The following is a 21,225-nucleotide window of genomic DNA, read 5'->3' as shown; positions in this document are numbered from 1 at the left end:
ACCAAGCAGATGCTGATATAGTAATAGAGAGACTCTTGAAAGTCTATACTGAGGCTAAATAGGCCCTGGTTTTGGTGGTGATGAAGAGGTAAGCAATACTCGTAGTAAGACCCAAGACTATCAAAGACTCCAAGAATGGCTCTCAGTGGCCATTGGCAATATTAAAATCTCAAAGAAAGCCACAGTGACCAGCATGCTAATAGTTATATCTAGTCTGGCAGATCCAGACTAAAGTGAGTTAATCCCGGGTAGAAGCACAACGCCCAACCTAAGCTAAGCAAACTCCTTTATGTGATGCATCAGCTAAATACTGGACAGGCAGAAAATGCAGTGGTCTCCCTAAATGTAGGAACACAATTAGATATCCCTAACTGGCAATCCAGTGCCTGCTAATGGGTTTGAGATGGCAGAAATCACAACCAGCCTCATGCTTGAGAGCTGCAATTATCAGGGGTGCTGGCCCTCTCCAATGCTCTTCACTTGGGGTATTGAGCAGTGGCACACACTGTGAGGAGTAGCTTGGTACAGTGTTGCTTGACAGTGAGACAGACTGTATCGATGTTATCAATATATACAAACATAGGCCTGTTTACTTAAGAAATCCAGGTGAATCAATGCTGAAACTATTGGAATCAATAGACAAATGTGGACAAAGGTCCGGTTGTAAACCAACTTGGAAAACCCAGGATGTTTCCATTGGGGGTGTGGTCGGCTAGAGGGTTGCCCACTTGTCTCACGTCTGTCTGACTTAAAGCACTGATACATTTAGATATTGAGCAATTCAAATTGTGCGCACAGCTAAGAACCACATCTCCCCAAGCATGGACAGAGCAGTGAAAGATCTCAAAAACCACTGATTTGAAATGAACTACCACATCTACGATTGGATGATTCACATTGAGCAAAATAGAGTGCTGTCCAGATGTCTCTGTGCCTTGCAGCTCTCCATGTGCCTTTTCCTGTCAGAGTGCACTAATCTTGTGCTCAAGATCCAACAGGAGTGATGAACTCTGACATTTCTCACCATCTCCACCGATGACGACATATACAAGAGTGACTGGTGCAAACGTATTATATTGCCTTTTCAGTAAGCTTCCTACACATGGGTTTATTATTTCAGACTAACTGGGATTGACCCCAGCTCCCTGGGAAATCCTAATATCTTTACAGAAAGTAGGAAACAATGAAAGAGAGTAAAAAGGAGCGAGGGAGAGGACACGCATGTTGTGTGCCACATAATTTCCAGGAAGGAGCAGATAGGATACTTTTACACAGACCTTGTAAAGCCCTGATAGGGGATGTAGAAATTTGGAAATCATGATTAACAGCAATCCAATTTTTTTATTTAACTAGCTGTACTTCACAAATGGTTGAGTAATCCACGGTTCAGAAAGTTACCAGTTTGAATCCTATCCATTGTGTATGTTTGACAGGGTCCTCCTTATGTTCAGAAACACAGAGGTTGTACACAATGCAACAGTCTTTTTTTAAGTTCAATGAAATTTTATTAAGGAATGAAAAGAGAAGAATCAATACACAATATCAGCTATAAAGGGGAGGAGGGAAGGGAGAGGGAAAGAGAGGGGGAGGAAGGGATAACAAATGCAAAATGTAAGAGATAAGAAAATTACAATAAAGCAGTATTCATGGGCAATAGAAAAGGAATCATAAAAGGCATAATCGTTATAAGTTAAACGGCAAATCGTTAAAAGAATAAAAACAAAACAATATGCTAGAGAATCTTGAATGTGAAAAGGGTATCATGGAGGTTTAGGAACTTCTTGTTGAACAGGCATTGGACGGAAAGAACGGGCAGCACAGTTATTTAAATACAGCGTAATGGGAAGCCATAAGTCTGCACGTTTAGCTGCTAATTGAACAGGAAAAACAAAGGCAGTATCAAGTCTATGGTTGTGGCAAACATTATACCACCATGCTTTGAGGGAAACATTAGATGTATTTTTCCAATTAACAGTAATTTGTTGAAAAGCTACAGCCAATAATAAATCAACTATGCGAACATTCATATCTACATTATCCCAGCTAGGAGATAAGCTTCCTAAGAAGAGATGAGAGAGAGAAAAAGGAATACAAGTATGGAAAATAACATTAATTTGAGCCCACACCTGTAACCAAAAGTCATGCACATGTTTACAAAGGAATAGCATGTGGAGTAAGGTAGCATTAGGGGTATCACACGACCAGCATAAATCTGGGGTGTTTGGAAAACGCTTATTTAGTGTAGAAGGTGTGAGAAGTAATCTGTTATAAATAAAAAATAAGGATTGGGTCAGGGAAGCCGCTCTGGAGGTTTTACGGAGTTTTGCCCATATCTTATCCCATATAGATATCGGCCAGTTTATTCCGAGATCCGATTCCCATTGATGTTCAACCTTGGATTTAGGTCTGGGCAGCTCATGCGTGTGGAGGACAATGCAACAGTCTTATTATGCTTCTTTCCAATACCCGTTTCACCCTTTATGGTCTTGGGCTTTTTCAAGGCTGTGAAAGAAACACATTGGGGCAGATTTACAAGCCCCTTGCGCCTCTTTTACGCCGCCGTTGCGTCACATTTGTGACGCAGCGGCGGCGTAAAGCCAGCGCCATGCTGCGGGGTATTTACAACGTGACGCATCTGGGAGATGCATCACGTTGTAAAGCCCTGCGCCACATTTAGGTGTTCCAGCGCAGGGTGGGCGTTCCGGCGCAGGAACGCCTCCTAAAAGTGGCTGAGTGAAATCTACAAGATTTCACTCAGTCACTTTTAAGGCCATGCTGCGTCAAAACCCTGCGCCTGCTTGAAGCAGGCGTAAGGATTGACGCAGCATGTTAGGGATAGGGCACCCCCAAGCCTTGCTGGAGCTGCGTCGCGCTTGCGACGCAACTCCAGCAATGCGCCGCCTTTCCGACAGGGGATGCGTCACGCATCTGCCCATCCGAGCGCCACGGTGCGCCGCATTGTAAATGCGGCGCATCAGTGGTGGCGCACGGGTGGGCAGATGTGTCGCAACTCTTCTGGCGCATCTCTGCTGATTAGCAGAGATCCGCCAGAAGTCGTAAATCTGCCCCATAGTATCTTACGAATCCTTATGCAGGCGTTACTTACAGGCATTGTCAGTTGAAACAGGTCAACTGATATACTATTAAGGAAAATCAAGTAAACATGAGCCTACTATACACACATTGTGTGGTGCAGAAATGCATAACCACGTGCCAAAGTATTTGTCATAACTGTAAAAAATATATGTAACGCAAGCAAAACAAATTTACTGTAAGAAACTGCTTTTAGGAAGGAAATATGGATCTATATAGGCTTTTCTTTGGCCCGAGTTGTCTATTCATTCCAGTGGAGCCGGCAAGAGGAGTTACCAGCCTCATCAAACATAGAAGTTGTGTGGGAACACTGCACGTTAGGGCTGCTTCACCCAGAGATTTCACCTGCTACAAATAGGTGAAGCCTCTCGTGAAAAACGTACGGGGATCTGTAGAGGAACTCTTAATTCCGGGGCAAGCCCCAAAATCTCCTAACATCTGTTATCCCCTTACCCTTGAATTATTGACGCCCTCCCATTATTGCCCCCCAGTATTGCCAGTAATAGTAAATTTGGGGGAGGGATTATCCCAAAGCTTGATTCCAGCTCACGCCTCTTTCTTCCTTTACCCCACTCTTCCTGCCTCTTTACCACACTTACAGGTTCCTTTTTCATCCCAGCTTTCTACCTTTGTCAGTGTTGTCTTCTGGTTCTCTTCCTCCGTCACTCAACCTATCCTGCCTTTCTCTCTCATTCTCTGGGTCAACCCTGGATTATGAAGAAAGGAACAGCTGTCAAAGTGACTATCGGTGCCCACAGCATGTCCCCAGTGTGGCACCAGAACATCGAAGTCAGTCTAGGGTCGGACATAAATATTGTGTCCCAAATATATATCTTACAAATTATCAGTTAATAAGAGAAAACCTACGCCCAATCGCATGGTATTTTCGTAAATTATGTTTCAGACACAATCTGTATGTAGATTTTATACTTGTAAACAATATTTACATACTACCCTGCAATGGAGGTGTCCATAATTATTCAAAATATATTCTCCACTATTGCACTCTGGTGGCGACGGGGGTCTTAGTATTGTAACCCTCTCAAAAATCCTGCAGAATTACTGGGAAATTCATTTTACAAAACGCATTTCAGGTTCCACGGTTGTAACTTGCACAACTGGCATAAGCGATGCACATGTGAGATTGTTGGGGAAACGGCTTCTGTGCATTCGTGAGCAGTCAGCGACATTTAAATGAGACCTTGTGTCTTCTTGTGTAAGTAAATTCATCCTGCTTCAGTCTCTGCATCCAGGCGACAGCACTGGCAGCTTTCAAACCTCAGCTCTGCGGGGTGCCAGTTATTTTATGATCTGTAATTAAAAATCTAATTAAGGTCATAGAAGAGAAACAGCCTCCTTTAGACATGTCTTGGATAGTTTAGAGGATGTTGTCTGGCCCCTCTGCGAATACTTCCTCTTCTTTCAGTTTTTGTTCCACACTGTTCCATTTATCCAATACTCTTTGGTCACAATAGCCCACTCTCAACTTCTTCCAAATCCCTTTTATTTGACATTTTGGTTTATGCTCTTTCCTGAAAACTATTCAAGTAAATCCCTGTCCTATGTTAGTTTGTTTGCTGCTTGTTCCGGGCACATTACATCTTTTTTTATCTTTAAAACTTGTTATTCGCAATTCCAGCTCCATTAAACAGTCTGCATGCAGTCAATACAAAAGATGTATGGTGCATACACTTTAAGACCTCAACCCCAAACACCATCAATCCCTGCTTAAGACAAAGGTTCAAGGGATCTCTCCCATCTGCTGTCAGAAGGCAAAACTCAGCAAAACTGAGTAAACTAAGCCCTGATTAAAACGCATCATCGTATTTTATTCATTTTTCTCAGATTCTGTGATATTTCGCAGAGCAGCCTCTGGCTTGGAGACAACCTCCTATACCAATGCTCACCTATCCATGCCTTACCGCCATTCTCCCAGAGTTGGCAATTAGATAACCCATGCCCACCAGAAGTCGTACACACCTCCATATAATTCCTGTCAAGGCAGCATTTGGCCACAGTGAGAAAGGATATCCCAGTAGGCCCTCCACATAGAGCGGCACATGAAACACACAAAAGGTGATGGGTGAAATACTTGCAGTTTGTCTAACCACAAGCATCCCAACCCATCGTTCTTTAGCTCAACATGCCACCACAGTTTGGACCCAGCCATATACAAATCAGTCTTGACCCTGCTCCTCATGGAAACAGTCCAGACGGAACTGCCAGGCCAGGTCCTACCTGAACCGGAACACAAGCAACCCAGGACCGGTTTTGCCCGAGTTATGGGCTCATCAGCCCGATACTGCTTGGTTCCAGTGACACAGTGCGCATGGGACCCACGTCTGGACATACCCATGCCACTTAGGGCGATACATGAAACACACAGAAGATTATGGGAGGAATTCTTGCAATTTGTCTAACCATCCGCTCCTGCCTAGAGGGATGAACGTTATTGTCAGTTGAGTGTACACTCCACAAAACAACAGATTTTCAGGTATTTACTGCTTACGCATGCCCCAGACACCTACAAATCCGACTTGGTGGCAATACCCGAGTTCCAACCCATAGAGGCAAATAGTACTATGGAGTTAAGTGGACGGAAGTGGATATCAGGAGGTGTACCAGTCCTTAATTGCGAACTCCCCTATCTATTCACCCACCTTGGAGAAAAGTGGGAGGAAGACTTGGGAATCTTGATGACGATGAGTGGACCATGGCTAGTCGGATCGGGCTTTCCCAGTAATATCGTAATGAGAGGAGTGAGTGAATTAAAGCAAAATAGGACAGAGTTGAGAGGAAAGATATGTCTTAAGTTTCTTTCTGAACCTCGCAAACTTGTCCTCCAATCTGAGATTGGAAGGCAGAGAGTTTCAAAGCCCAGGTGCGAGGTAGGCAAAAGTCCTGCACCCACTTCTGTCTTTCTTAACCCCTTCGCCGCGGCACGAATTTTGCCGCGGCGCTGGGGGGGTTGGGGTGAGCGCGGCGCCGCCATGCTCGTGACGGAACCACTCCGTCATGAGCCACAGGCGTGCTGTGCTCATGACGGAGTGGTTCCGTCACTACTCCGCCCACTTGCATTATTCGCCCGCACAGGCGGGGAATCAGCGCCGCGTGGGCGGAGCGGCCGCAACGGCCGCAGCATGACGGAACCACTCCGTCATGAGCACACGGCGCCCGTGGCTCATGACGGAGTGGTTCCGTCATGAGCAGGCAAGGGGTTAATTCTGGAGACAAAAATAAATCTACAGTTATTTGATCGCAAGTCCCTATTGGCATGATATGGGATGGCCATTTGCTGCAGAAAAGATGGGTCTGTGTTATGCCCAATATAAAATGCATAGTGCTTTAAATTACCATTGTGAATAGTCCCCAAGGACTCGGGTAGCTAGCACTGCAGGCACAGATCAGAGTATTGTGGGCGTGGCTTGCAATTTGCTGTGTTAAATATGTGGCTTGTGGTTACTTTAGCGCCCAGCATTGTTCATTACCTCTGAGCGCCTGCCAAGATGTACAATAAACTCACCATTCTCTTTGATCTGGGACCTTTTACCAGATGCACAGGAAATATCAGTTGCTCAGCTTTACTATGGTGCCACCAACTGAGGCTTGACCTGGCCTGATCCCTGCTTAACTACAATCACTAATAAACAAATTCATATACATAGAAGGATGTGATAAAAGACTATGAAAATACTGCATGTTTAGAATTTTTCTAAGCTCTGCTAAATGTTTCTGATACAGTCATTGTTTTATTAAATTCTAGAAGTATTATCTTTATTTAAAAAAAAAAAACACACATTTGATTTATTGAATGAAATTTGGGTTCTGGTTTTCTTTAGAAGTAAACCCTTACCTGGTTATCCAGTGTGAAAAAGAAAAAGTTTCTTCTGAAGTCCAGAAATACACTGGGAGTGCGGTTTTTGAAACAAGAGCTGTGTTCTACAGAAGGGACCTTGACAAGCCAATCGTTGTTCAGGTAAGAAAACATTTGCCAGGGCACAAATCATAGTGACTGGTTCCACTGAGTAGACACTAGAGCATACCTCCATTTAGATAAATGTAGTTATCTTGAAAATCTGGCATGGATCCAGCCTTCCAGAATCGACTTTGGAGAATCCTGCACTAGAGGGTCAGGCTTCATGGATATAATTGTATGTCCTGTTTGTTTTCACCTCTGTTAATTTAGTCAACAGCCAATATATGTAACACTGAAACATCTGGTTTTTGGATATTGTGCGGCCTATTGATGCCATTAAACATCATCTCTGCATTGATATTCCCATGGCTGAGCAAACTGAATGGTAGCTAGACATGCACCACCATAGGAGGGGCAGCAGAAGCACATACGTCTTTGCCTCCAGGAAGACTTGTTCAGATGAGTAGACAGCAGAGCAACGCAAGAGTCTTGCATAGCAGGCAGGCCCATTCAGAGGAGCAGCCTCAGAAGTACAGTTCTTTCACTCTAAGAAATATATCCAATTAAGAATGAGGTAGAGCTCAAGCTATTTTTCCTCATCTGTGACTCAACCACCAAATAGATTTGGAGGGGGAGAGGGTGTTGAGATGTATAAAGGAGCCCGTCCTTCACTCATAAATAGCGGGATAGTGAGTTGTACAGTACAGCAAACAGTCCACCGAGGGCACCAGGCTGAAGCTGGAAGCCTGGAGCACTTTTTGTGAAGTTGAACAAGAAGACTTCCTTGCTGGCTACAGAAGAACCTTGCATTCATAGCCATTGATGCTTCTGCTACTTGAACTCCCCTATAGGTAATTTTCCATTATAATGAATATGGGATGGGAGCCTTGATTGCGGACCTGTGCTGGACTGTGCTGCGGGGGGAAGGGGGGAACCATTGGGCCAGGCGGGGACTGCAAAGGACCGGGCGGCCAAGGTTCGGGACGGAGGTCTGCGAGTGGGAGTTCAACGACTGAGCTGATAGGGACCATGATGGTGAGGCGGATCACTCTGGATGTAAGGCTGGGGACAGTGGATCCAGATTGTACTGCAGCAGACTGTGCTTGCCAAAGTCTGTGCATGTTTTTTCTCTGGTTAATTTACTATAGCATTTTTACATTACATTATTTCTTATCTGAGACTCTGGGAGATAAATTGATTGGACCGAATTCAGCCCTTTCGTGACATAATGAAAAGGCCAGGTCTTCTGAACGTAGTATCTGGGCACCAAGATCAGCCGTTTGGCCACCCCATACACATATGTTCACATGTATTTAGTAGTCCAGCATTATACGCCTTTCATAAAACTGACAACCATTGCGTGTATTATAGCATCTATATAGCACTTGATACCCACTAGCAGGGCCATTAAGGCTCAGTTAGTGCCTGTTTTACTCATATTTTCCTATTAATAATGTTACTACTATTACCTAGCAATGTAGTTCTTGTAGAATTTGGACTTCACAACTCGTTTCACTGTTAATTCCTGTGAAATCACTTCATGTAATCCCCTAGGTGGCAAAGATCACATTAAATCACTTCCAGTACCTGCAGAAAAAAAATGTAACATGGCCATTCCCTTAAAAAGGTTGATCACTATTAATCTGTATCTTTCTCTGTCTAGCCACCCAAACCCTAAATAGACTATGACAGTGGTCTCTGAATAAAGCTGGCAGTTTATCTTGAAAAGCATGTTTGCACCGAGGGTCTTTGATCTTACCAACCCTTTTCCTACTTGCCTGCCCTCTATCTTTCAGGCCAATATATCTTATTTGTTTCTTTACATTCAGAATGAAGAAGTCATTCTTCTCCTCTCTCTTGCATCACTTCCCAAATTTCCTTTTGTTGTTATTCAATCCATCTAGCATAGATATGTCTTCTAATGTACTCACTACTGGCCTATTTGCTTAATGTGTCAGTTTGCCTTCCTCTAAATCCTTGATTCTGATCCTTCTCATGAAACCTTTTCCTTCTCTTTTTTATATTGTGCTTTTTATGTTGTGAGCAATTCTCGTATGTTCATGTGCTGTGAGTACCGTATTGACAATGGACCACTGTCCTTTTACTTCCCTAATGAAATGTGTTTACCCTAGCCTGGATCACCTTTAAAAATTCAAAGTCATCTATCAGTTATTTTCTTTATTCTGGATCCAGCAATAACTTCCCTTTCGACTTCTTTTATTAATAGTGATGTCCTTTTGCCTCTGTCATGGGCTCACAGGATAATTATTCTACCTCCTCCTTCAATTTCAACATTGAATCTACTAAAACATAGTGAACCATGAAATGTTGCTTAGGTCTATGTGAATAAATTGAATATTGCAGTCCTTGAAAGTGCTTTGCACTTCGATATTTCAAATATATTTAAGTACTCCATCAGTTTGTATATACCTTTGCTCATAATGGGTACTCTACAGACCCCTTTATATGATGCATTATAGGAATTTGGGACTAGAGGTATATTAAAGTCACCTCTTGTTTCATATGGCACACAATATTTTGACATCATTAATTCCAATTCATTAAAGCATGTTATTGTCTGTTTGTTCCATACACCAACATTATCATATAGATATTTTAAGTATGTTATATGTCTATTTCTGTCCATACGCATTTTGCATTTGACCCAAGTTTATCATCTGGATCAGATCGAACTGCTTAACTCCATTGCATTTTGTTTATGTCGATTTCTTGTAGGAGTAGGATTTCTGATTTCCTGTTTCATATCTCTCAACACATTTATCCTTTTCTACTGTTCCTCATACCATTCTTATTCCATAACACTATTTATACTTTTCTCTGATTCTTTACTCGCAGGAGAGGTCACCTGTGGCTTAATTTCTTTACTTAGTGTCAGGTCAAGTTTTATATCTAATAAGATATTCTACTCCTTCCTTATCTGTTGTATTCTTGCTTGCTAATCACCTGCATCACTTTTGAAAAATACCCAACTGTTACCTTGAGCTCCCATTTACCTTATCATATGCATTTTTCTTTTGTCTGTATTATTTATTTTTTACTTTTTTATCTAGGCATGCTGTTCTTTACAGTTTTATCTTTTTTTACACCATAAATCCTTAATATATAGCTCTATCACTTTTGTTCCAACCATGCTTTTATGTTTGCCATGTCCCCCCTTTTCCTCTGAATGTCCTCCCATTGTGGAGGAGCCACTCTTCTTGCTGCTGCCACATTCCATCATTTTATTTTCATAGCATGCTGGGAGACTCCTAAAAATCAATGTTATAGTTAAAATTCAATTTCCCATTTCTCTCTATATATGACCCTTGACCTTGTAGTTTTTATTCTTGATTTGGTTTTATACCTATATTCTCTCTTTAATAATTGCTCAAGCAATTCCTCCACCTTGACTGGAGAGCTACAAAATTGTACAAAAATCCTATGAACCTTGGAGTATCTCTATTAAAAGAACGCAAACCGTCACCCATCTACCTAAGTGGCATCTTCATCATCGGGTTGCTTATCATTCGGAATCCAATGCTGGTAGTATGGATGTACTCCGTCAATGGGGACTCTTCTTGGAGGTCTTTTTTTTTTTTTTTTAAGTATAAATAGTAAGATCCACTTGGGATCCGTCAGTAGAAACACTCATTCCCCTTAATAGTTTTAATTGACAGTACATCAGCTGTGGCAGTCTACTATAGGGCACTGTGGTAAATGATGATGCAGGGTAGCCAGTAGTAAGGTGAAACAGGCTCAGGTTTATTCATAAGGTACGAGTCTCACGTTACAGGTAAAGTAGGTATGAAGAAAGCTCCACCGGGAGCAGCATCCTTGCTGCTCAGCCCAAGCACTCCAAATGGTATTCACTCAACCATTCATAAACCAGCATTCTAATTACATCACAGTCATTCTGGCTGAGCAGCAGGGATCATACCACTAAGAGGAGAATGTGTTGAAAAGATAAAGATACCACAGCCACTGGATATATAATATTATTGATAGTAGAAAGTCTGGCACAGAGTGATCAACAAAATGTGCTTAACAAGGTAATAGGAGACACATTAAAAATGTTGCTTATATAGGATCAATCCAATTTCATAAAACATGTTGTTGTTCCCTTACTACACCATGGCAGAACAAGCTGAATTGTCATATGATAAGCAATTTGACAGCGTCATCACTGTTAGGTGATATGAATATCTACCAATACTTAGGATAAAAATGCATTGGAGTTCTAAGGCGGTGGCTGGTCCTCTGTATGGGTCCCAAATGGTGGAGAGCCCATAGGCGAGAAGAGTTAGGCAGCATTATTGTTTAAACACCATTTGATGTATGCATCAATAGTTGCCCTGCAGGTCATTTTAGAGGTTTCTACTGCTTATGATAAACTCCAGTACGCCTCATGTGACTCCTAAGGCACTGGGATTCTGAGCATGCAGGAAGAGGGGCAGGATCCTGAATCTATCGGACTTCCAAGCATCTGATGGAAAGGACCATGCTTTTTCTGATTCTTGGTGTTAGACTTGGCATCCTTGGCTTGGTTTCCCTTAACATTTTGTCTTCAGACCTCCTGTTTTTGACTTTGTTTTTGCTGACTTCATTTTTGCTGGCTTTAGGGATCTGGGCACTTTACCACCGCTAATCAGTGCTAAAGTGCATTTGCTATTTACCTAAACCATGATAACAAATAGGGTATCCAGAATTTGCATATTTGATTTGCTTATATGTCCCTAATAATGTGAATTCCATGTGCCCAGGGCCTAGAATTCAAATGCTACTAGGGGCCTGCAGCATTGATTGTACCACCCACTTGTACTTTTAACATGGCTCAGGACTGCCAGTGCAGAGCCTGTGTGTGCAGTTTTAAACTGTCATTTCGACCTGGCAAGTTAATCTACTTGCCAGCCCCAACCTTCCTTTTTAGGTTGAGCCTAGCAGCGCGCATGCACTGTCTGGAAGACCTGTTGTAATCTGTATAGGGAGTGCAAGGCCGCCTGCTGCTTAACATTTGTTCCCTCCTACGTCGGTCTTCTTTAGTGGCTCCTTATTGGCTGGCGCTCCCAATTCATCACTATCAGTACTTGCGCTGTAGGTCTTTGTTTGTTTTGTTTAGGGACTAATTATTTTATTTTGTGGTAATATTATATCACCACAGCGCCACTTTCATTGTTTTTTTTATTATCACTTTTTATGTGCACGGGCGCCGTGCTTTGTTTTCAGCACCCGCCCGATTTCATACTTGCAACACGGGTGCCGCGCTTTGTTTCCGCAGAGCGTCCACTTTTTTTTTTTTTTTTTGCCATGCGCATAAATTTTATGTGCATAGGCGCCGTGCTTTGTTTAAGAAACAAGACCACTTTTATATTTTAAAAAACAACAGACTTGTTTCATTTTCTGCTGCTACTCCCGCTTTTCCTGGGCAGAAGGTTTCCCTTCCTTATCCTTTGCCAGCCCGCTACCACATCGGTGCTGCCCCGATGTCCCTCCCTCCCCGGGGATTTCACTTGCCACCTCTGTGACTCGTTATGCCCGGGCTGTGGCCTCCACAGTGCTGTGGAGGCGGTGGCCCGTGCTGCACATTGAGTAAACTCCTTCCCTGTTTCCCGGCGCAGCCTCTGAGCATGCAAAAAGAAGCCCTCACCCGAACACCTGAGACAGGAACGGCAAACTCGGGTACTTCCTTGGCATAGGGAATGTGGGAAAGAAGCTGTCACATCGATCCGTATAGCCAGCTGATGCAGGACGTAGTTGGGTGGGGGGGGCTTCTCCGAGATCCGCCTAAATAGATAGCACGCTGCACTGTGTAGGGTTGGACTTCCTTATTTGTACTGCCATAAAAGAGCCAGGCAGTAACACCTCATAACCGCCCCCTCAATTCTTAGTGACACAAACCCTCCCCGCCCCTAGTTAACCCACTATAACAAATTGTTTACCTCCCTGCGAACCCCAAAGGGGCTGGCCCCTGGCTCCACCCTTTAATTGGAGACTGCTAATTACAGGACTCAAGCCACATTAACAGCCCTGGAAGTGCTGTTTTCCCCAAAAGGTGCAGTTTAGTTGAGTTGTGCACCGCAGACATAATCGCATCACTCATTTCCAGAAGCGTTTCTTTTCTCTGCCCTAGAACTTGCTCTGGGTCAGAGCGTCCTCGCTTAGGGTCTGGAGACATCCTCCAGCAGCAGTATACTGACTGTATCACACCTGTGTCCTTTTCTTCCCAGTCGAAGACAGTTCATTTCAGCTCAGTGATGCCTCCTTGCTGCCACCAAGTGTTGTAACACTTTATGTTTTTTTACATGGTGAAATCAGGCCTGCTTTTCAATGTCATTGGCTGAAACTGTCTCTGGAATTTGAGTTTGTGATTGTGTCTGTTGTTCGACAGTCTCATAGCATCTTTTGGACTTTGAGTGAATGCTAGCAGGTTGATATTTGATTGTCTATAAGGATCTGTTAGTCTTTGAGTCTACAGTGTTGTTAGAGGATTTTATGGCATGATACGGAGGCTAACATTATGCAAATCTCCTTTATTGCGAAGCTCAAAGCAGCAACAATGAAGCGATCTAGAACTTCAAAACATTCTAACATAGCATATAGTCCATGTTCACGTAGTCTTCTCCCTTCTTTATTGCTGCCGCTCACAAGATAAGTACTCATACTTTTTTTTCCTTGATGCGTGCCTGTTGAGCATGTTGTTTGAATAGACTGGGTGGCTGATTGGGCGGCTGTACCCCCACCCCACCCATTCAGCAGTATTGAAATTAATGAGTATTTATTTTAGTGTATTTTTTTCATTATTTATACACAATATTGTTAGTATTGACAGTTGCCTGCTCATACTGTAGAGATTCTCCACCCTTATACTAGGGTTTCATCGATTACTGCCTTTCTTAAATGCCCCCTTTCCTCTTTTTCGCGTACTAACTGTTAAAGCTTGTACATTAGCTGTTAATGAGGCGGAGAGCTTCCGTCTCCGTCTCGTAACACTGACGTGATTAGGAAATCGAACGGAGACACTCTTGCCTCCATCTGAACCATTTCTCAACTTTCTTTGGCTCCTTCAGCCCGAAGAAAGCTTCCATAACACGGGACCAGCGTCTTTCAAATGCCGTTCCCGTGCTGAGAGACGCACTGCTCCTGCGTCTCCATGGTGACCCTGCAGCCTCAGCTGAAGCTCGGCGGGGGCCGCGCAGGGTTACCATGGCAGCAAAAGACAATGGAGACCTCCGTAGGTCTTGGCTGATTAATTAACAAGGGTTTGGCAGTTAAAATACCGAAATAAATAAGTTGACTTGCCTGACTGCCCCATAATTCTACGCTGGTTAACTATTCGTCTTCCTTGGTGGTTACCGGCTGGGCTGCACTGTTCATTTTCATATATAATAATAAAAATAATTAAAAAAATAATCAAAAGGGTCAAATGCAGGTCAAGGGCCATGAAAATAGAGGAAGGGCTCACATATTAAACCCTGAACACCCTCAATTAAAGGAAAAGTCCTTAGCAATGCATGATAACCATTTTGTTGAACCAAGTTAGGTTACTATAACAATTAAAACAGCCATTTTACATGCTTAACATTCCTACCTGTTTTGACAGTTGAACCTCACTTATCCTTTAGCAGTTTACTGTGTCTGACCTTAAATTTAGTTATGTCTTCAGAACCCTCAACCAGCTCCATGGAAGATAAATTAGAAGGACTAATTAGTAAAGCCCTAGATAGGGTTATGGGGTCACTTGATGACACCATTAATAAAAAATTGGAAGCCCTATCAAAAAAAGGATGGCCATCCTCAAGACCTCAGGAGGAGGCCACGGAGTCTGATAAAGGGCAAAGAAAAAGACCAACGAGCGACAACCCTACTAAAGGTGCTAAATAAGCTAAGAGCTCCATCCCTATCCCTGTGACTTCACGCTGTGGCGGTGACAATGACGGTGCCTTGGTGTAGGAAAGTGGCTCTGTATATACTGTTCCCAAATAGGTACAGGGTGTACAGAGTCCACAGTCCCCAGATTTTTGGCAGAGGCTAAAGTTAGATATAACCTTACTCTCTAAAGTGGTATCTTGGTCGAGCAATAAGGCAGTATCAGAGGACAGTGTAAAGCATTTGCTGTGCACACTCAGTCAGCAAATGGTCTCACACACTCAAGAACTGAACTCTAGGCCAATGGTTTGTATAAAGAAATATATGGTTGTTTTATTTTAGAACCAACAATAGGTATCAAAATATACTTTCTCAGAATGAGATGCTTTAGTTAAATACTTTGCAATATGCAATTGTTTTTTGCAGGTAATAGTTAGTTTGTTGCAATAGGCAACACAATTTCAAACACAATTATACATTGAGCTCAATGGGAATTTTAAGTTATATGCAATTGATCCTAGATCCTAGATTCAGTCCTGGGGCAGTTCTTGGAAACAAGTGAGTAAATTCGTTTTAGTTACTGTTGTGATTTCTAAACAATATTTTGCTATTTTAAAAGTTGACACTTAGAAACATTTTCAAATCACATTACCAATGTTATCCTATGGAAGGAAATTCACTTAGCAGATAAGTGGGGTTTTGGTTACTTTTTCTAGGTCAGTGTTGGATCCTAGATCCAGCACTAGTGTACCACCTGTAAGCAGTTGAGAAACTGTGTTTAAGTTATACAGGCGATTTTTAAGGAATATTTATAGGTTTGCAAAATCGACACTTAGAAGAAATTTCATAGAAAAACAGTCAATGGTTTCCTATGTAAGAAAATTCAAGTTACGGGTAAAGTATGTTCTCGTTACTTTGGTAATCCAGTGCTGGGCTCCTAGGCTCAGTACTGGGACATCTATCTAAAACAGGTAAGTAATTACGTTTTCACAGTTGGTATGATTTTAAAAGAATATTTGTAGTTTGCAAAAATCGGCACAGAAAAAATTTCACAGGAAAACAGTCAATGCTTTCCTATGGGAGAAAATTGAGTTAGTGGTAAGTACGGTCGTAAGTACTTTTCAGGGTCAGTGCTGAGCACCAAGATCCAGCACGGGGATCTCTCCTAATAGCAGGTGAGTATTTCCGTTTTCGTTACTAGGTTGATTTTAGGTGAATATTTTAAAGTTGAGAAACTCCACACAAGAAATTTCAATGTTACCCTATGGAAGAAAAGTGAGTTATCAGCTTTGGGGTAAGTACTCGACTGACAGAGTGGAGGTTATGGGCATAGACTCAGGGCTCTCCCAGGGTCAGGTAGGTACAGTTGTTACACCCTCAGCGGCACTGGGGTGGCCGGGTGCAGAGTGAGTTAGGCCCAATGTTATCCTATGGGAGACAGGCGGCCATTGGTTGGTGGCTGCTGACTAGCAGGCCACGCGGCTGTGGGAGCTGGGCTCCTGGTCACTTGCTCAGGGTAAATGGGGAAATAGGTAGGAGTAGAAGTTGCACTGCCAGGGCCACACAGGCGGCTGGGTGCAGGGTGCTTTCGAGCCTTCGGACGCTCAATGGATTGCTACGGAAAAGCTCAAGGATCAACAAAGGCTGCAAGCTCGGGGACGAAGATTCTTCAGGTGCCACCACCACTTTAAGAGGTAAGTTGGGTAGTTGGAGGATAGGTAGGTACCCATGAGTCAGGTACAGGGGGCCGCAGTGCGCCGGGTGCATGGGTTCCTTTTGGTGTCGGGAAATCTTACCCTCTGTTAATCGCGGTTGGGGGGGTCCCTGGTTCTGAGGTTGCAGGTGTCATCAGGAGCGTCGAGGTGGGTCCTTGGGTGCCGGATTTGGGGTCACAGTCGCCGGGGGGACGTCCTCGGGGTCTTTGTCCATTCCGGCACAGGCCAGGCTTGACGGGTGCAGAGTGTGCAGGGTTCGCAGTTACGGGCTGATGCCAGGGGTTAGGTACTTGCTTTGAGCAGAGCCACTGCTCGTGGGAGTCCCAGGTGCTCAGAGTCACAAGCTAGCCAGGTCCTCCGGGGTTTGTGAGGTTGCTGGCCACAGGAGGTGCCGGGATTTAGCAGGAGCAGGTTCGAGGGTCGACATGCCGGTAGGGATGGGGCCAAAGCAGTTGGTGTCTTCCTCTTCTTAGCAGCTGCACGGCAGGTCTTCTTTCTTCTTGATCTTCTTTGCTGTTTTCGAATCTGGACTCCAAGGAAGGAAGGTTCAGGGTGCCCCTAAATACTACATTTAGGGGCGTTACAGGTAGGTAAAGGGCAGGGACCACTGGGTCCCTGTCCTGGGGTGGGTACACCCCCTATCCTGCCACTCTCCTGTGGGGGGGGGGGCAGTGTCCTAGTCCTGATTGGGTAGGGCTCCCCATCTTCAAGATGGCGAGGGCCCGGAGATGTGCTTCACCTCGCCTCCCCCACCTGAGGGGTGGGGTTGGCAGGGCTGGCACATCCCTTGTCCTTACTTGGGGTTTTCGGCCAGTCTTCCTGCCAGACTGGGGGTCAGAACCGGTGGGGGACAGTTGCTGAGAACAGCAAGTGGCCTGGAGAAGCTCACAAAGGCGTCAAGCCTTTGAAGCTTCCCTCTGCCCATCCTGGGGGAGGAGACCTAGCACCTCGCCCAGGATGTGCATTGTTGCAGGCCCAGGAGAGCGGGGGTCCAGCAACATGTCTGCTGTGTGGCAGCCCAGGCAGCCTCTCATACAAGACGTGGATTGTAGGTTAGGTTTCAGGGGGCATCTCTAAGATGCCCTCTGTAGTGCATTGTACATTAAATCCCACACTGGCATCAGTGCGGGTTTAATGTGCTGAGAAGTTTGATACCAAACTTCTCATTCTTCAGTGTTGCCATCATGGTGCTGTGGAGTTCGTGTTTGACGAGCTCCCAGCACCATATACTCTTAAATGGCAGCACTGCACTTACAGGGCCCAGGAATGGACCATGCTCCTGTGCCCACACCACTGGCATAGGGCACCCAGCTAGAGGGGTGGATGATGTATGCCAGGGCAGTGCAGGTTGTGGGCATGGCACACAGGGATGTGTGCCATGTCGACTCTCTGTTTTGTCTTCTACCCAGAGACTCAGCCTGCAAGGGCAGTGTGTTTGTGTTAGGGTCCAGGGCCTCTAAGGGTGGCACAATAAGTGCTGCAGCCCTTAGAGGCCTTCCCTGGTCACAAGGCCCTGGGTACCTAGGGTACCATTTACCAGGGGCTGACATGTGGCCAGGGTTTGCCAATTTGGGTTTTAGGTTTTAGGGAAGGAACATGGGCCCTGGGCACCTGATTGGCAGGAGTCCTGGACACACTCAGTAAAAGTGCATTCAGCAATTCAGCAAAAAGTGGGGGCATACCATGCAAGAAAGATGGCACTTTCTCACACTTGGTCACAATAGATGAGCAAGAAAAAGGCCTGGTTCGATCCATTCCCATCGACCGTGACGAGGACCAGGAGGATGAGATTAACCTATCCTATTCCTCTGATTGTGATTTTGAGGAAGAAGGTCAAATAAGAAATGTGGACACTTCAGGTGAGGCATCAAGGGCCTCAGGGTCTACAATGGGAATCCTAGACCCCTTTGGGGCGTATATGTTTGACCCCCTCCTCATGAAATATCCCTTCTCCCCCGATAGGGTCCCTTCCCAACATATAGGTGAATACCTTTCTTTCTGGCTCCATAAAGAGATTCCAAAGGAGGTCAGATCTTGGCTGAGAGCTGAGTGCCCTCGCCCTTCTCTCCCCGATAAGGTAGCCTCAACCCCAGATCTGGATAAAAAAAAGAAGTGGCACTCATCGCCAAGAGCGGGAGAGATCCAAGAAAAGGTCTTTACAAGGGTCTAAAATCTTGCCAAGATAGACTCTTGGATATTACAGGCACCTCTAACTAAAATGTTCGAACTAGCCGAAAGAGCTTATCTTGATATCACTCCTATAGACTCAACAGAGCTGCGCCAGTGGGCGCAAAAGGCAATTTGCCAACTCAGCAATGAAAATACTGCACTCTCAAGAGGAGAAAGAGTGTCCTTTTAAAAATCGACCCTATGCTAGTGGAAGTAGCTAACAAAAAGGGGGAGCTTCCTCTCAAGGCCTCCTCTTTGGGGAGGAATTTGTCAAAGAGATGGCCAAATATGTGGGAGCGTTTAACTCCATTCAAAAATCTCAAAAAGATATTAAAAGAGTTTTCCACGATAAGGTTTTTGGAAGGGCCGGGAGAACACGTGGTTGGTTCCCCGGCCGTGGACAGTTTTCGACAAGACCCTTCATGGGACGAGGAGGAAGACCCTCCCAATCTGGTTTTGCTGGTCAATCAACCTTCTACCCTCAAAAGCAAAGATGCAGAGGCTTCAGGGGTGAACGAAGGCAAAGAGGTTTTTCAGCAGGTAAGACTTACGAAAGACCTATTCTGTGGGAACTGGAACATGGTGAGCCAAAACCCTTGGGTACTAGAAACAGTCAGAGGGTACAAGATAAAATTCATAGACTTGCCAATACAAAAGAGACTTCCCCGAGAAATATTGTTCTCCCAAAAAGATTCTGCCTGGGTGACACAAGAGGTCAAAGATCTATATGCCAAAGGGGCAATTTGAGAGGGAAAGGAATTAGGCTTTGTCAGCAATGTCTTTCTAGTAGAAAAGAAAGACAAAGGGATGAGACCTGTTCTAAATCTAAAAGATCTGAACCAATGGGTGGTTTACAGCCATTTCAAAATGGAGGGCATCCACCTCCTCAGGGATGTTCTAAGGAAAGGAGATGGGCTAACGTGACTAGATGTAAAAGATGCATATCTGACTATCCCTATCAGGCCCCCACATCAGAAATGTCTCCAATTCATCTGGGAGGGCAAACTCCCCTTCGGACTTTCATCAGCCCCTTGGTGTTTCACTAAGGTATTACACAAAGTAGCAGGTTGGCTAAGAAGCAAAGGAGTAAGTATCATTTTATATCTAGACGACATTTTAATAATGGCTCATTCCAGAGAGGAAGCATCACAACACAAGGACCTCACAATAAAATACTTGGAACACCAGGGGTTTGTTATAAACACCAAAAATTCGGCAACCACTCCAAGCCAGGTCACCCAGTTCCTGGGTTTTACAGTAAATACAGCTCAAGCAGAATTGAAATTGCCTCGGGAAAAGCTGAGAAAACTTCGAAAGGAGTTAAGGAGAATTCTATAGAAACAGGGATTCCCGTTAAGGATATTAGCAAGGGTGCCGAGCCTCTTGTCTTTGACCCTCCAAGCCATATATCCGGGGCTCCTGTATTACCGGGCCCTTCAGAGACTTAAAGCCAAAGCCTTGAGATAAATCCTATTCTCAGTTCACTCGGACTCAAGGAAAGAGATACTCTGGTGGCTGAGGAATGCAGAGGCGTGGAATGGCAGGGCCATCTTTGGGGAAGAACCGGACATAATATTAGATTTGGATCCGATCTTAGAGGGATGGGGTGCCACATGTGGCAACTCATTGACAGGAGGACTCTGGACAATTCAGGAGAAGGAGTTACATATCAACTGCCTAGAACTACTGGCAGGATCCTTTGCAATCTTCTGCTTTACCAAGGGTTTAATGAAGTGTTCATTCATGCTTCATATGAACAATGTATCTGCGGTGAGATACGTGAACAAGATGGGGGGCCCTCACTCCAAGGGACTTTCAGACCTAGCCAAGAAATGTTGGGCATATTGCCTCAACAAGGGCCTCTCAGTGATTGCTGAACATATTCTGGGCTTGAACAATGGGGTCGCAGACTGGTTCTCCAGGAATTTCAAAGATTCCAGCAACTGGAGACAAGACGGGGACATTTTTCTGACCATTCAGTCGATCTGGGGACCATTTGGAATAGATCTGGTTGCAGACAACACTCAACTACCCAAATTTTTCACCTGGAGGCCGGACCCTCAGGCCTTGGGGGTAGGTGCGTTCCTTTAGAATTTGCATGGTTTAACACCATATGCCTTGCCTCCTTTTGCCATGCTTACACGACTTCTGCTACAAGTTCGCAGGAACAAGGAGATAGTAGTAGTAATAACACCCCTCTGGAGATCCCAGGCATGGTTTCCAATCCTGATGAAAATGAGTGTAGACTTTCCTATCCTTGTCCCTACCTTTGAGGAAATAATCACAGGTCATCAGGGAGAATGTCACCCCCTTGTATATCAGGGCCTTCTGTCGCTGATGGCATGAAAGATTTCAGGAGACAGTAGCAGCTGCCAGGACTTTCGGAGAGCGCTTTTAGACTCATATCAGAATCCTGGGCATTTGGCACAAGGAAAGCTTATAGATTGGCATGGTGTAAAAAGGTTTGTT

General features: G+C 44.4%; 1 protein-coding gene across 1 annotated transcript in view; it reads left to right on the top strand.

The window, feature by feature from the left end:
• CAPN6 (calpain 6) overlaps positions 1-21,225 on the top strand; it is a 533,527-nt gene that overhangs the window by 488,160 nt on the left and 24,142 nt on the right. The window contains exon 12 of the mRNA XM_085608187.1: positions 6,933-7,069. Within this exon, the coding sequence (XP_085464313.1) occupies positions 6,933-7,069 (137 nt within the window). The remainder of the gene's footprint in view (positions 1-6,932; positions 7,070-21,225) is intronic.

The sequence above is a fragment of the Triturus cristatus genome, chromosome 5_2 (assembly GCF_964204655.1).
Source record: "Triturus cristatus chromosome 5_2, aTriCri1.1, whole genome shotgun sequence".
Classification (NCBI taxonomy): Eukaryota; Metazoa; Chordata; class Amphibia; order Caudata; family Salamandridae; genus Triturus; species Triturus cristatus.
The sequence above is the reverse complement of the archived record's forward strand: the minus strand, read 5'-3'. Positions and strand labels throughout refer to the sequence as shown.